General features: G+C 29.8%; 1 protein-coding gene across 7 annotated transcripts in view; it reads right to left on the bottom strand.

Moving 5' to 3' along the window:
- Window positions 1–17347, bottom strand: part of LOC122511383 (lachesin-like) — a 493244-nt gene that overhangs the window by 308671 nt on the left and 167226 nt on the right. For all 7 annotated transcript variants that reach the window (XM_043626583.1, XM_043626584.1, XM_043626581.1 and 4 more), the window contains one exon: window positions 4315–4424. Coding sequence is in view for 1 of the 7 variants with exons in the window: in XM_043626579.1 (XP_043482514.1) it covers window positions 4315–4424 (110 nt within the window). In the remaining 6 variants the exon portion in view is untranslated. The remainder of the gene's footprint in view (window positions 1–4314; window positions 4425–17347) is intronic.

Below are 17347 nucleotides of genomic sequence, written 5' to 3'. Positions count from 1 at the left end.
CTTTTATGCTACTCAAATGCTTTCAAACTAGTCCTTAGTACCCTTTAGAGTCCCATAGACAGGTCACTGGGGATCACTCCTACTGAATCCGCTCTTATCTAACATCAAAGTTAAGGGAAGTGTTCCGGTTGTGGGCACCCTTTTGTTTTTGCCTCATAACATTTGTCCATGTGCATATTTTACAAATATATGTGTACGAATTTAAAGCTAGAGGTCCAAGGTGACTGTCAGTGAAGGAATTAAATTGATTCCTTTAAATAAAAAAGTTTTATTAGAAATTTAGTGAAATAGAAATTTTTTGACAAAAAAATTTTTGTGCCCGGTTGTGGGCACCCTTGAAAAATCCGCTAAAAATGGAAAAATATTAAAGGAAACCAACACAAATAAAGAAGAAATGAAAGTTTCTTTATTTTAAGAGACTTTGCCGGGATAAAGAACAAAAATGATGACACGTTTTCACACTATGCTCATCGCTAACAAAAGCATAATGCTTGCATGTGAAGTAGCTAGTACGCAAACCATAACGCACTTCGAATGCGAATTCATCGCATTTAATGGAGTTTGCGGCTGTCACATTCCTTGGCAGAAAGTTTAGATAGATGAGACAGTAGTCCACATCATTGTCAGATGGTAGAGCCTCCTTAACATAAAGGTGCCCACAACCGGGAATGACAGTCATTTTTTAAAAAGACCAACACATTTTGTGATGCAGGATTATGGTTAAACACGAAGGTAAATCACAAAATATAATGACAACACTGCAACAAAAAATTAAATCCTTTTTTTCTGAACGAATCTACACTAGGGTGGTCCAAAAATACATGGGAAAAAAAATAAAATCGGAATTTTAATGCTCTCACCCCCTAGGAATGTTCTATATGGAGAAAAAAAATACCCCTATTTTTTTTTAAATAAAAAAATATTTAGAGGTCGCTCAAAGCGCTGGAAGTTTCCCATGTAAAATGCATGGGGAAAAAACACTTTTTCGTAGAATTGGTATAGAATCCTTGAAAATCAATATTTTTCATTCAGCAAACTCTGTTTTTCTTCAGAAGACTTCAAAGAATAGTGCTGAATTGTTTATTTAATAATTTTTCAAATTAACTATTTTTTATAATGCCCCAAAAAAACCCCATAAATTTCAAAATTACAAAAAAAACCATTAAAAAATATTTTTTACTATTTTTATTAAAGTTTTTTCCTAGATTTTGAATAAATAACACAAATATTGATTTTTAAACATTATTCCATGTAATTGCTAATTTGTTTAAACAAATTATTATTGTTTATTTACAACTTTTTATCTAATTGAGCTAAAAAGTTTCGATTTTTTCTCAATTTTGCAACTTTTTAGGCCGAATGTAACCAGTCACTATCAACTAACTAAGAATATTAATTTTACCAATTGTTTAAACAAATTACTATTGTTTAATTTTATCTTTTTATCAAATTGAGCTGCAGAGTCGCAATTTTTTTCTCAATTTTGTATTTTTCCAAGGCAAATGTAACTAAAGTTACTAACAACAATCTAAGAATTACAATTTTACCAATTGTTTAAACAAATTGTTATTTTAAATTTGAAGCTGTCGCAGTAGTAATTTCAATGACGTAAATAAAAATTTTTGTACTTATCATTTTTATAATAATAAATTTATTGTTTACAATTTTTACTCGAAAATTAAGTCTTACATTAATTATTACCTCACAAAAAAAATAAAATGATTAAATAAATAATTTAGCACTATTCTTTGAAGTCTTCTGAAGAGAAACAGAGTTTGCTGAATGAAAAATATTGATTTTCAAGGATTCTATACCAATTCTACGAAAAAGTGTTATTTCCCCATGCATTTTACATGGGAAACTTTGAGCGACCTCTAAATATTTTTTTATTTAAAAAAAAAATAGGGGTATTTTTTTTCTCCATATAGAACAATCCTAGGGGGTGAGAGCATTAAAATTCCGATTTTACTTTTTTTGGACCACCCTAATCTACACCCATATGTTGCTCTTCGAAAACAATACAAAATTACTTTTTTATTAATTTAATGCAAATTTTCTTTATTATGCTCACAGCTATTACACAAATGCATATATTTGTTTCGTTATAAATACGAAAAGTTCGTATTGTCAACGAACACGACTTGCAATACTTAGATCAGTAAAGTCTGCTTGCCGTCGAAGTTTACGTAGAGGTGCCCACAACCGGAGAGTGCCCACAACCGGCGCACTTCCCCTACTATATAATCAGATATGTATTTGTTACACCAAATATTCCTTGAAACTTTTTGCCACTTTCTTTATTTTTTCTTTTTAAATTTTTAATGAAGTAAGTAAAATTAAAAATTTATGGGCACGAAAAAACTTGTTAAATTATTAAAATTTGGAAAAATTGAAAATTTCTTAAGATACTGAATCAATAATTAAATCTTTTAATTGTCTTTCTAAAAAATAACACAAACATTTGTTTAAAAAAAGTGACCGTCAATTTTATTTACGGATATTCCGTCTTAATAATGCAACCACTGTGCAAACTGTACCCAAGTTTATCAGCATTACACATTCCTGTCTAGAGCAATATGGAATTAACGAACCCCTCGAGAATAAAGTCGCGACGTCTCTATAACAACCCTCAAGATCAGTTGAAATAACGTTTCAGCCTATTAATTGGGAGAATATTCTTTCAACAATGGAAAAAAATATCACTAAAGAAACATAGAAACTTGAAATATAATTTATGATTAAAATTTCATATCCTCGTATAACAAAAGATAGAAAAAAAGACTGAAATATCGATTTTACTTTTTTTGTCCAATTTCCCAAGAACTCAGCAAATTCTCTAATAAATTTACAATTATTCAAAAGGTGCACTCAGCCGAAACTGTTTTAATTTTAATAAATGAAATATATTTAATTCAATAGTATCACTTTCATATTTTTTTCAGACCCACAATTTTTTTTCAAATTAAATGCACTTGACAAATTTCTTCACCTCTTTAATTCTGTATTTTTAAAAACTTTATGAATTTTAGAATCTCTTCTTTTAAAAACTCAATGATCTCAATTATAAAATTATTAAATAATAATTCCAATCGTTTTTATTACAAGAAATATTCTTACATCGAATTATATAAAATAAAATTTTATTCCGAAGAAATTGATGATTATAAAAGCTTTAGAAAAAATGAAATTAGACGAGACGAAATAATGTGCGAGAGAGTGAAAAAGGCAACATTATAGGATCCTTCTATCAAAAAACGAAATCGAGAATAGTTTTCAATGTGAATAAAAACAGTGGGAACTAAAATAATCCAATTCTTGAGCAAAGAATCAAATAATATATTTCCTTATCTAAAATCGTTTCCTCGTCCTATTTCCTACGAATCCGTAGCAGAAAAGAACCAATCTTCTTATGTTACCACTACACACTTGGGACGGTACCTATACGCCGGTATCACGGAATTATACCGGTAAATCGAGAAATCCTCTCTTAACTTCCACTGTATCGTTTAGTGTCGAACAAAGGACAATGCTCCGAGAAAATTTACATTTTCACTGCGGTTCGATTCGATGTTTCCTTTTACTGGGTCAAACTGGTTACCAAAATATGTTGCTCTAAGAATTTTCCCACCAAAATAGAACATCGTAAAAGTAATTTGAAATATTATAATACAGACAGACAATATTTTAATGAATTTCATAGAACCAAGAATAGGAAAAGTATTTTTCCGAAAATTGGTATTCTTATAGAAAAGAAATTTTAGAACAATAATTAAATTTTTTATATCACATGTCAATTTTTGCTCCAGTTGAACCTCTTTAATAAAATTATTTCTTTTTTTTAATTTTTCAAAAAGTACGTTGAACAGATATATTTTGTGTTTTTGATCTTTTCAGCATATTCAGAAATAGCGACACACAGGCACACAACTGAAGGGTAAAGATAATCTTTGAAAGTTCGTTCACTTTTGTTTATTTTGATTTTAATGAGATCCTCCAATGAATCACCAGGCATTGAAACACGATTCGCTTCACGAGAGGTGAAGCTCAACTGTTCAGCGCAACATCTCTTACGAGATTTTCAAGTACGCATATATATAATTTTCATCATTCGGACTTTATATCACTGAAAATCCACTTGCAAACTATATACTAAACTTTCCAAGAACATTTTGTTTCAATGTTTCTAGTGTATATGCGAAGATTACAAACGATTGCATCGCACTAAAATATAGTTTATAGCGAAACTCCATTTGTTTTGTGAAAAGATGCAATATGTGACATTAAGAAAACTATTTAATACGAAAAATTACTCACTTTGTATGTTCCCAAGTCTTTCACTGTACATCCCAACTTTACACTTCGTCCAGCTGGAACTGTTATATTTCCGATCTCATCGACGAATTCTGGATCTGGAACGGTGGACACTGAAGAATAAAAACAATTTTTGATTATTATGCTGAAAAATGTTAAATAATATGTGAAATTTCTGTATTATTTTGTAGTACTAAACAGGACTTTAAATCTATTCTTTTATGAAACATGATGTGATGCGAGTAGCAATAGTTTCAAAGCGAATCACAGTACCTTATTTGGAAAGGGATGAGAGTACTAGAAAATTCTCTTTGCTAACACTCCATCACTTATCACCCACCTTGTTTGAGAGCATTTGACGTGAGAACCTATTAGTGTATTTTTGAGCTTTTGGTACTTAATTTCATACTCTAGTATATTCAAAAACTATAACCAAAAAAAATATACGTAACAATAAAAGATATGTTATTGACGGTCCAAAATATTCATGAATATTTTCGAATGATTTACTTGGAGATAATGTACATCAGGATTTCCTTTCATATAATATCAAACTCCCTATAGTTTTCAGAAAGGATACATTAAAATTCAGAACTAGAAAAAGGAACAGAAAGACACATGCTTTCCTTTCTAGTATATATAGAGTACTTACTGAAATTTATTATTGGCAAAGAGATAAAGTTACATTTGACATTCGCATATCAAAAAAGCAAATTTTATTTTCTTAAAATTCACGAACATTATTTTTCTCATTTTTCAAAGAATCATTAACAGCGTGTGATTGTTACAAAATTCAATGTTAATTTTTTCGACCACTTTTCTCTTAAAATATTAAATAAATTAAGCTAGTTTTTTGTGAATAACTCTAAAATATCATAAAGAAGGGCAGTGATGTGAAAAAGTTTTAATATTTTTAAAATTATTTATTAAAAAATAACTTTAAAATTATCAGTTCTTAAAATCACTTTTAATCAATTTCTCGTCTTTTCCGATTTCAAAGTATTTTTTTATAATTTATTTTAGGATTATTAAAACTTTTGCACATCACTGCTCTTCTTTATTATATTTTAGAGTTATTCACAAAAAACTAGCTTAATTTATTTAATATTTTAAGAGAAAAGTGGTCGAAAAAATTAACATTGATTTCTGTAACAGTCACATGCTGTGGCCATTTTATTCATTTTTTTATATTCTCAAAGAATTATTTGTTTTTCTTATTTTTCAAAGAATCATTATCATTCAATCTTTTGCAAAAAATTTTCTTCTAATAAACCATTAAATTTTTTTTCAAATAGTATTCATTTAATTGCTTATAACAATTAAATTGTTTGTAATAATATGATTGTTTAAACTATAAGAGTAATAGTAATTATTGTAAATATTTATTGTAAACATTCGATTTATAAACTTTCATAACTAATTATTAGAAAAATTATAATTTAATAACATAATAAATCAGATTCAATATAATTGAAATTATATAAATTGTTTATAACAATTAAATTTTTTGTAATGTTCATAACAATATGATTGTTTAAATTAGAAGAGGAAATTGTAAACATTTGATTTATAAACTTTCATAACTAATTATTATAAAAATTGTAATTATATTTTAATAACAATATATGAAAACATTGTCGTTTGATTGTGAAAACTAATACATACATATAATACAGTCATCAATACATTCAATGGAGGACCCACTTACAATGACCTACTTCCGATTTCGGACTATAGGAAAAAGATAAGATACATATTATATAAGCGGCTTAGTCGAAGAACAATTAACAGAATCAACAAGCAAGGTAGAGGAGAACGGGGCGAGGCAGCCAAGATTGCACATTTTGGTTTGCGAGGCAGTTATTTAAATAGGTTTTTTCAATTTTAATATCGCGTTAGAAAGCTTGTCTTATTGGCTAAAAAATCGCCGTAGAACATTTTGACGTAGGTTGCACTTAAAAATTTCTACAACCCTTTTCCCAAAGGACCACATTTTGGCATATTTGAAAAAACGTGGGGTAAGGTGGCCAACTATTTTAATAGTTAAAAAACATAACTTAAAGTTAAAATTTGTGAAACATAACAAGGTAGTTGTCCTTAACTTACTTTTATTTTGTTAGTAAACTTCAAAAATTTACATTTGAATAATATTATAATAATAACATTAATTAAATTCAATTTAACATTTTAAGGAAATATAAATTTGTTATTCTTAAAAAATGGTTTATAAAATTCAATAAAATCAACACAAAAAGATGAAAAATTTAGTGTTGGCTGCCTAACCCCACGAGTACTTTTTTAAGAAAACATCCACAAAACCCGTAATATTAAAAATATCGCAATTTCATTAACACCATCGTCTTCAGCACTAAATTCTGCATTAAAAATCACTTTACAAGAATTTTATTCGTGTAACTCTATTAACTAAAATCACCAAAATAACTCTTAGAAAAGTTACATCCAAAAAGTCTGTTTTCATAAATGATACTGCCATTGCTAAACTGCTGCAGCAATAATGCCCATCTCTTAGCAACTAAAGTAAACTACCATAAGTAGTCTAAATTATCAATAGCGCACGATTTGAAAAAATTATGCAGAAATAAGAAGCAATTGGCTGCCTCGCCCCGTTCTCCTCTACACTGCTTTTCTTAAAGACAAAACAAGGACTAAATACTTATTTATTAGTTTTCGAAATCTAAAGACAATCTAATAGTATATTTTCAATTTGATAATAAAATTATTTTAAAAAACAATAAAGTCTTTATTGAGTTTATTTACTACCCGTGTTCCCATTTCATCATTTGGATGAAATAAAGCAAGGAATAGATAGGGAAAAATAATTTTTCTTAGAGTAGAATAATTAAAAATTAATAAACGATGTTTCAATTCTTCTGTAATATAATTGTAAAAAAATCTTATTTTAAATATAATATACTGAAGGCATTAGGCCAAACAGAAGAACTGAAACAACTTTTATATTTATATAATTTTATGACTTTCATAAAATATTGAATTAATTAAAAATTAAGACATAACACGATTGATGAAATTTAATCTCGGTCTAATGAGTGTAATAAAAGCGGAAAAGTTTATCTACAACCCTCATTCTTGTTTTTCGTCATCTGTCTACCACCATGAGTAGCGGCGCAATGATATCGAAGATATTGGAACTTTTTTCTCTTTCGCTATTCCTGGAAGAGGAACAAGTGGCCCCTTTTTGAAAAAGAGAGGCTGATAAAGTCAACTCATTGGCACCGGAATAGATAGACTGCTGTCATTTGTCAGCACGTCTCTTGCGTCGACATAGGGAGAAAGTGAGAGGGAGGGCGAAGAAACGTAATAGAGGGAAACGTTTAACTTAGCCATGCTTTTGATTCGATTCGGCAGGGGTGCTCGTATCAGCAGTTTCTAGCGGAGAAAATTCGCGAGAGAGGAAAATAGTTAAATGAAAATGCAACGTAAGCTCCTGGGCTCATGAATGCTAATTAAAAAGACACGCTATTGAACAGACCATGTTCTTATGTAATACAATAATTCTAACGTACCTCAGGAATTTTAAATTCTAGAAGAAAAAATATCATCATTATAGTAGAAAAAATTAGGCATTGCTCAAATTAGCACAAATCCAAGACTTTCTCATTTTTGATGAGAATGTAAAAAGATAAGAAGTCTATCATTTTTGTAGGAGACGGAAACCTGTTCTGAATTGTTTACTCAGAATTGCCACAAAACCTTTGGCTTATTATTTAGCAGTAATAATAAAAAAATATAAGTATATTTAAATAAATATGAAAACAGGATTTCCACAAAAATTTAATTTTGTTTTTTCTGGACTTTTCCCTGATTAACAGATAAAATTTTTACTTTTTCCCTGACCTTAAAGAATATTATAATATTATTTTATTAAAATTATATTGAAAATAAATAAATTCTTGCAAAGAATTTTAAAATAATTAAAATTCTGCAAATAAATTTATCAAACATTTTATTAATAATTTAATTCTTTTAAGAAAAATCCGTGACTGGTTGGAACTTTCGCTAAATCCGACGATGGCCAGTAGCCCAAGGATGCAGGAGGGCAACAACGCGTTTAAAGTATCACAGATCGTCGTGGACAAGGTGGAGAGAAGAGGAAGCACGAGCAGCGTCACAAGTCAAGCCAGCTGCATTTCTGTCTTCAGTAATCCTTCTGCGATTGACATTGCTAGCTGCAACGAAGATCGGGATGAATGCATTAAGCTGCGGGAGGAAGAGGAAACGAGCATTCTAAAAATGGAGGATGAGGTCAGAAAGATGCTGAAGTCCTGCGAAGACCAGAATGTCAATATGACAATCAAGGATACCCGTGTAGAAATTGACATATTTAGGCTGACCTGGAGGACAGTCAGATAAGGGTTGTGGGAGCTTTACCCACTAAAAACCACCTCTTTATCAAAATTGGAGGGACTTCAAATCAGGCGTCGTTCACCGAGGAGGTGACAAGGGTAATTGGAGTCTTAGGTAAGGTGGAGATGTCGGACCCGCGAACTACGTTGGAGATCCGCGATATGGATGCCCTTACAGAAAAAGAAGACGTACAGCATGCCCTGGAGAAAATTTCTACGGTGCCAGCAGGAAGGTGACGGTCCTTGGATCAAACAAGAGAGGAGTAAAGCTCGCTGTCGTGGTCACCAGCCAAGAAGACGCTGATAAGCTGGAGAAAATCGGGCACATTAAGATGGGGTTCGTCTCCTGCAAGATAAGAAAAAGAGCTATGGTCACAAGGTGTCATATGGCATATAGGTAGAGATTGCCAAGCAATAGACAGGTCGGCTGCGTGCTTTAAGTACGGAGAAGACGGACATAAGGCAGCAGATTGTAAGAAGAGCCCATGCTGGATCAGGAGGATGCAGAGTCTTCAGAACTGCCCTGGGAAAAGCAAAGAAGAACAAGAGCGGTACGGGAGAGTCGCGCCAGCGACTAAATGGGACCATTCATCTGCGAAGTCTGAAGCCGCAAAGTTGTTCCATAGGTGTATAGAAGGTTCAAAACCTAGGGGATCAACAAGAGTTTTTTAATCGGTAGGGGTAAAGCGCATTAAAACGGAAATTATCGAATATATACTTTATTATTTTTTTAATAATCATCTTTGGGAATCTGTCTTTCGTCGACAAATTTTACAAGTAAAGGTTGCATTTTTATCTTTGACATCGACACCAGCACAACTGCTCAAAGCCCATTGGCCGCAGACAGAACAAGCAGCCCAGCCTTCATTTGAGTCTAAATAATAACCATTGCAATAGAGACAAGGTGTATTTTCCACATTCCCTTCGCTAAGTAATGATTTAACCTTACAAGCTTTATTCTTTTGGTCACTCTTATTTTATTCAGTTTTGATTTTAGTAGTTTTCTTAACATCTCTTATCTCTCTTTTCTTTTGCTTAATTTGTGTACCCCGTCTTGCCCCACTCTTCCCTACCAAATCTTGCTCGCACCTACGAAATTGAATAAACATCTTGCCCCACTCTCCCCTATTCGTGATTGCCTAAAGCAGGTATGCAAGGTTTATTTTTTTATCCTTAACTTTTGTTACCCCAGCGTAACTGGGAGCTTCCTGGGCATGCGTTAAAAGCATTTTTCTCTTCTCCCCCGTGAATAAAAAAAATTCTTTCAAGAAAATTTATTGGAAAAATTGTAATTCTGTTAAGAAATTTATAAACATTTTTAAGGGGTCAGTCTGGGTCTTTTGCACGTATTTTGAAGATTTTTTTTTTATAGTGAAATTAATTTAAACATTTAAAATTTTTTACATATTATTACACATATATATTAAACTAAATAAAAAAATTTCTTTCTATGTTTTTTGTTGTTAATGGCGAAGAACTGCGGCAACTGTAAGTAGAGTCCTCGAAAATCTGGTTGACATGATATCTTCAGTCAAAACAGACGGAATCAAAAAATTCAAACGGAATATTAAAATAGAGGTAAGTGGTTACAGCCGGAAGTAAAATAAAAAATTTTCATTGAAAAATAACACAATGACTGACTTTTTAATATTTTAACCCTTCTTTTGCAAACAAAAATTGTTTAAAAAACAGGTTAAAAATTATGATTTATTTCGGACTATAACCACTTACCTATATTTTAATGTCCGTTTTAATTTTTTGATTCCATCTGTTCTGACTAAAGATATCATGTCAACCAAAATTTCGAGGACTTTACTTATAATCACCGCAGTTCTTCGCTATTAACAACAAAATATATAGAAAATTTTTTTTTTATTTAGTTTATGCCACTGCCTATGCCCGTGTTATAGCTTTATAATATTTCACTATATTGTTCTGATATAGTAAAACTATCTAGAAACTTGATGTCCGTAGCGTTACATTTCAAGATAGTTACTACAACATTTCACGCTATCGCAACTAGATAGCAACTAGTGAAACTATATCATTACGGTACAGATACGTGACAAATTTCCACACGGGTTTAAATATTTAATTATTATTTAAAATTTTATCTGTAATCCGTTTTTAAATTAATTTTTATTCGAAAATTCTACAAGAATTCGATTATTTAAATACAAAAATAAATAATAATTTGTTGAATAATTGAATGTTTCTTAAAATTGAATTTTCATAAAGAATTTTATCAACAAATTTTTAAATAATTGAATTCTTTTGACGAATTTTTATTAATAAAATTTGTAATGACAATTACATTTATCGAGGTATCTGATTAAAATTGTATTACAAATAATTGAAATTTTACAAAGAATTTTATTAATTTTAAAGATAATTGAAATTTTGACTAGAAATTTTTAAAATTTTTAAACATAATTGAATTTCTGTGAAGAATTTTATTACTTTTTAAAATAATTGAATTTTCTAAAATTATTTGTAACTTCTCAAGAATTCAATTTTTTAAGTGTTTTTAACTAAAAATTTAATTTTTTCCCGTACTTTTAATAAAAATCCCGAACTTTTCCCTGATTTCCCTGACCAATTCTACTTTCCCTGACTTGCCTGACCTGTAGCAACCCTGAAAAATTAGAAATAGATGAAAATTTCTAATTGAATCTGAAAAACGGAGTATAAAAGTCGTTTACTTTTTTCGCCAGTGAAGAATCTAATCTTTCTCGCACGTGAAAATTCACACGCTCAGAGTGCATTCTCTCCCCAGTAGTGAAGAGAGAGAGAGAGAGTATTCACTCTCGACGAAATAAAAGAACATCGACGAACGCATGAGCGAAAAATACACGGACTCTTGAATCGAGATAAAATATATAGGCATTGGCCTGCCTTATCTTGGATTTAGTTCGGACTGTTCTTTCTCACACACGAAGAGAAGTTACCACACACACAAGAAGAGAAATGTTATAAAGACTCTCCTTTCGGCAAACGGACATTCAGCTTTCAGAATGGTCGCGAACCCCATGCATTTCTGATGAACGTTTGCCCGAAAGATTTCTTTCCCTCTGTGCCAGACTCGTGCTGCGATACTGATCTCGATTTTATGAAAACGCCACCCCCGAAACAATTCGGGCGCACTGCCATGTTTCCCATTTCACTTTCCAACGTTAAGGAAAAATCTCCACTCGATCCCGCAAACGATACCAAAATACACGAGGTTTATTTCCCTTCTATTTTATTTTCTATACGTCTCTCTCTCTCTCTTTATTTTATATTTTTTTCTCCTTTTCTTATCCACCTCTACATGGTATGTACACCCCCTCTGCGCTTTTTCGATGGCTTCTCATTCTCTGTGTGAGGATGAAAACTGCTCTTTGTGAACGAAATACCTTTTTACTTTGAATGTATATTTTCTTTTGTCATTCCCATTCCTAAAAAGATCTACTCGTTCAGGCTTTCATACACATAGCGAGGATTAAAATTTCATTATTAAATGAAAAGATTACATCTCAACTTTAATATTTCTCTAGCCTAAAAAGAACTTAATTAGTCAAGTATAAAAAAGTTCAATTAATATTCATAAACTGTAAAAAGTATATGTTCATTATAAATAGTCATTAATTCTTAATCTGTTTTTTTTTATTTTTTCTTATTTAATATATTAATATGTATCAATGTTTAATACTTTAATTTAATAATGTATTTGCCCTCAATATTCTGAATTATTTTCTGACTTTCAGGTTTGCTGATTATGAACCTGAAGTCGAAATTGTAAATTTCAAAATGGCAGATTCAATATGGCGGACAACCAAAATTAAGAATCAAAAGTTTTGCTTGAAACTTGTTAATCAGGAATTATTAGGGAAAGTTGATTATGAATCTAAAGTCGAAATGTCATTATTCAAAACTCTGATGTCGAAATTTCAAAATGGTGGATCAAATATGACGGACCCAAAGACCCTGAAGTACTAAGTTTGAAGTAATTCCGAGCGATTTTCAATTTTTTCATCCGCCATTTTGAATTTATAAATTTAGACTTTTGGTAACCACTAAATGTCAAAGTTGTTAAATGTAATTAATTTCAATGAAAGAAAATTGCGAAAAAAAGGAAAATCGTTAATTTTTCAATAGAACACACATTTATCGAATAAATTTCACGAGCAGACGAACAGTTAATGAAAAGGCAAAGAGAGAATGAAATTTGACAGAGCTCAAGATACCATCAAAGGCGATAAGAGGATAAATTTCGAATTACCGGTCCTCATCTTTCTTTTTGTCTTAACTTTCATCTGTGAAGTCTTGCTCTTATTTTCTGGCTTATCGGCTTGAATCTCATAAATTTCGCGGAAAACGCGATTAAGCGAACCTCGACCCGTCCAATCTAAGTATTCAAATGAGAGAACCGACTTACAGCCCTTACGTCGTCGGCTCTATATAGCTTTTTACAATCGTCGCTCCCACTCTCTCTCTCTCTCTCTCTTTCTCACCCTCTCGTTATGTGAGAGCTTGTAACACGAAGAAAGTTGAGAGTTTTAAAAAATGGGTCTTGTGTGCGTATATTACCGGAAAAACCTCCAGCTTATTCTCTCATTTATAACCCTTTCGTATCAAAAGTCGATCGAGAATGACGAATTCTAACCATGTATGCGTGTCAAATTTATTCCAGGACATTTTTCACTGCATCACTTTGCGTGTCTCATTTTAATGTCATTAAAAAATCTACAAGTGTAAAATTTTAAAATAAGTTAACTTCTCATGTATCTCTTTAAAATCTGTTTAAATTTCTCTCTAAGAAACATAAAAAGTTTTTTAATTTTGCCGCATCAACAACCGCGTTTTCTTCCTAATTAAATAGGGGAGAGTGGGGCAAAGGCGCTAGGTTTACATTTATCGATGTATATTTTTTAAATTAAGCAATAAATTTATGCGGTTTTTGTTTTTCATTATTCTAAAACTAATCAACAAGAAATTTTAATAGTTGTTATTTAGTATATTATAATTATAAATAGATTATTTAATGAAATTTAAAAACAATGCAAAAAATGCCTTTGCCCCACATGCTGGGGCAGCGACGTTTTCACTTATATTTCTAAAAGAAAGCCTTTATAAGCCTTAAAAAAATTAACAAGTGATATTTATTAGTATAATATTTACGAAACATAAGGTTAACAACATATTATTAAAAGAATTAAACTATTTAAATAAAAAATAAAATTTTGTAGTGATTTTAACCTTATATTGTGAATTAATAAGGAGAAAATTCGAATATTCAATTGTTTTTAACCAAATTATGTTCAATATTGCCTTTGCCCCACATAACAAACTTTTTTTTACTTTTAATTTAAAATATTTAGATACAAAATTAAACTAAAACACCACGCCAGTTGTGTAGAGAAATATTTAATTTATTTACATGCTATGTTTTTAATAATTAAATACTTAAACTTATGTTTTAAAAAATAAGAATTTGTTCAGTAAAATTATCATTTTATTTTTGCAAAACAATTTTTTTGTTATATTTCTTAAAATATTTGATATTTTTAGGTTTTTCTTTTTCCCAATGGGAAATGCCAGTGTAGTGCCGATGTTCACCACTGGCTTAGTACTCAGACGATTGTTCGGCGTAGTCTAACCAAGCCTCGACATTAGTGCTGGCGCAGTACAGAATTTTTGTTTCGCCAAAGCTTGGACAAGCCTCGGCGGGAAGTGCTGGCTGAGTATAGAAAAATTGTTCATGACGCTCTTTGCCAACATTGCTTTTTTGACATAAACTTGAAAAAAATTATAAAAAAAGTTTATAAATGTTTATAAATATAAATTTATTGAAAAAAAAATAAAAAATTAATATTTTACTTTTCAGATGTTCATTTTTTATTCTTATTAAATTTAATAATGACAATTTAACACAATTGTCTAATTTTGTAAATAATAAATTATTTAAACAAATTAAAATTATAAACAAAATTTAAACTTTAATCTCAATAATAATTTGGTTCCTATTAAAATACTATTATACTTCTTACTATGAATAAAAAATTATTAAAAAATTACCACGTAATTTAAGAATTACGTAAAATGTTAAATGCAATAAGTAAAGTAATTTAATTTAATTTTTAAAAATTTAGTTTAATTTATTTTATTTCAATTTATTATTTCTAACGTATCCCTATTTTTTTCTCATCTTTGACTCAATAATTGTATGTCTGAATGATACTGAGATATTAATACTTTAATGTACACATGTGTCGTTAGCATAGTGGTTAGAGCATTAGTCTGTTAGTCCGTAGGTCGTAGGTTCGATTCCCCTCGTCAGCAATTTTGTTTATTTTCATAGGTTTGCGATATTTCTAGATTCCAATCGTTAGGTACTAAAATATGAAAATCTAATGCACACTTACTGTAATTGTTTATTATTTAATTTTTAAATGTTATAAACAATTTTTTTCTACTTCATTTACTATATCCTTGTTAGTCTCCATCTTTAATACAATTTCTTTAAGAAGAGAAATATTTTATGAATAATAACTATTTATTAATATTATTTACCATTTTGTTGCTAAATTATTTTTAATTATTAATTTACGACTAATTAATAACAATACGGCATTTATTGCGGCAATATTCTCAGCCAGCACTGGTCCAGTGCTGCGCCAGCGTTGTCTGGCGCTGGCAGGCAGTACTTCGACAGCGCTAGACAGCGTTATCATCCCAGAGTTATGCCAGTGCTGTCTGTCAGCGTAGCTGCCAGTACTGCCAGTGCTGGCGCAGTACTACGCCAGTTGTAAATTTTCCATTGGGTTTTAATTAATTGGTCTGATTGCATTGCAACTTAATTTTTTATACCAATTGGAATAGACAGAAAATAAAGGAGATATTTTAAAAAACGTCTTTGCCCCGCATAGCGCCTTTGCCCCACTCTCCCCTACTCCATAAAATAATTTTAAAAAACTTGTCATTTATTAATTAATGCGAAAAATGCCTTGTGGCCTTAAGTAAAATTAAATTCATTATTTTAATTATGTTGGAAAAATTAATTAGTATAAAATATAAGTGCAATTTTTGAGAAAGTATTTTTTTTGGTCAAAACAAAAGCAAATTCCTTTTTTCCCGCGTAATTAAAAGCCGTTAACATTATTTGATTAAAACAAGTTTTTATGATTGCATAAAAGGATTCAACTTAGTCTTTAAGTATTGTCTTTTCTTTAGTTCGAGGAAAGTTTACCTAAGAATGAATGTAAAAGTAGAAGAAGAAGAAGAAGAAAAGTGAACATGGAAAGAAATGCATCAGGTCTTTGTTTCGAGTACTGATAGAATCTAAAAGTACCTTCTTTTTAAAACTCCACTGGACCAATATCAGAAGAAGATAAGGATTTTATCTTAATGAACTACCGAAGCGCTACGCAACTCAAAAGCTAATATACGACACGAATAACATTAAATTTAAAAAGAAATCTACACTAAGAAATTTTAATTAATAATACATTTTGATTATTTATTTTGTAATATTGTTCTTATTTTTTTACTTTTTATTATTATTATTATTATCACGATTGTTATGATTTAAATCATAAATTTATTTAGGCTTTTTATCATTCAATTTAAAACTCTAAACAAGAGTACTAATAGAAGGATAAAAAATTTATTTTCCAACATTTTAAACAATTAAAAGTTGCATTTGAATGAAAATTATAATTTTTTGTCACTGAGAAATGTCAATAATTTAATTTTTTAAGAAATATCATAAAATTATTAGGGGACTGTGTCCAGTTGTAAGACAGTCGATTTTTTTTAACACGCAATATTAAAAAGCCAATTGCGTTTATATAAAAACATTTCTTTTTATATCATATTTATAATAAATCATAAATTTAACTCAGGATTTAAATCTAAAAAGTTTTCATTTTAATCATGATTTAAATCGAATTTTTACTTAAAATAGGTTTTTTAATTAACTTTGACTTAACGAAGAATCCAACAAAGAATTTGAAAGAATCGGAATAACAAAAGATGAAACTAAAGTTATTAACGCTTACGTCGACAAAATCAAATAAAAATAGCATAAATTATTCAGTAAATATTATCTTTTTCCCGCCCCAATTGGATTGAAAATCTGTTTAGGATGTAATAAAGTAATAATAAAGTTCTTTTTATCAAAAATTATTTGCTTCTTGGTCTTAAAAAATTCAACTTTTTGCGTTAACGAAAACATTGCTAACTTCAGTTTCATGACAAAATTTGGTGCAATGTCATGATTTTAAGTATTAAATTTTAATTAAAAGTTGGCATCTAACTAAAACAGTTCATATATTCGCTTCGGCGTACACGAAAAAGTTGGCTTATATAAAAAGAAATGTTTAAAAAAAATTAATGTTTAAAATTAAACTATTGATATTTCTCAGTGACAAAAAATTGTAATTTTTATTCAAATACAACTTTTAATTGTTTAAAATGTTAGAAAATAAATTTTTTATCCTTCTATTAGTACTCTTGTTTAGAGTTTTAAATTCGAAAAATAAAAAGCCTAAATAAAAACCAATATATTATTAAATATAAAGACTGTTAATTAAACAGAAGGTAGTCATTTATTTTTTCAACATGTTTGGTTAAATAGTTTATTAAAAAAATAAAAGTAGCTATTCTTTCTT

The sequence above is a fragment of the Leptopilina heterotoma genome, unplaced genomic scaffold (genome assembly GCF_015476425.1).
Source record: "Leptopilina heterotoma isolate Lh14 unplaced genomic scaffold, ASM1547642v1 Lhet_81, whole genome shotgun sequence".
Taxonomy (NCBI): domain Eukaryota; kingdom Metazoa; phylum Arthropoda; class Insecta; order Hymenoptera; family Figitidae; genus Leptopilina; species Leptopilina heterotoma.
Note: the sequence above shows the minus strand (reverse complement) of the source record. Positions and strands in the feature narration are given on the sequence as shown.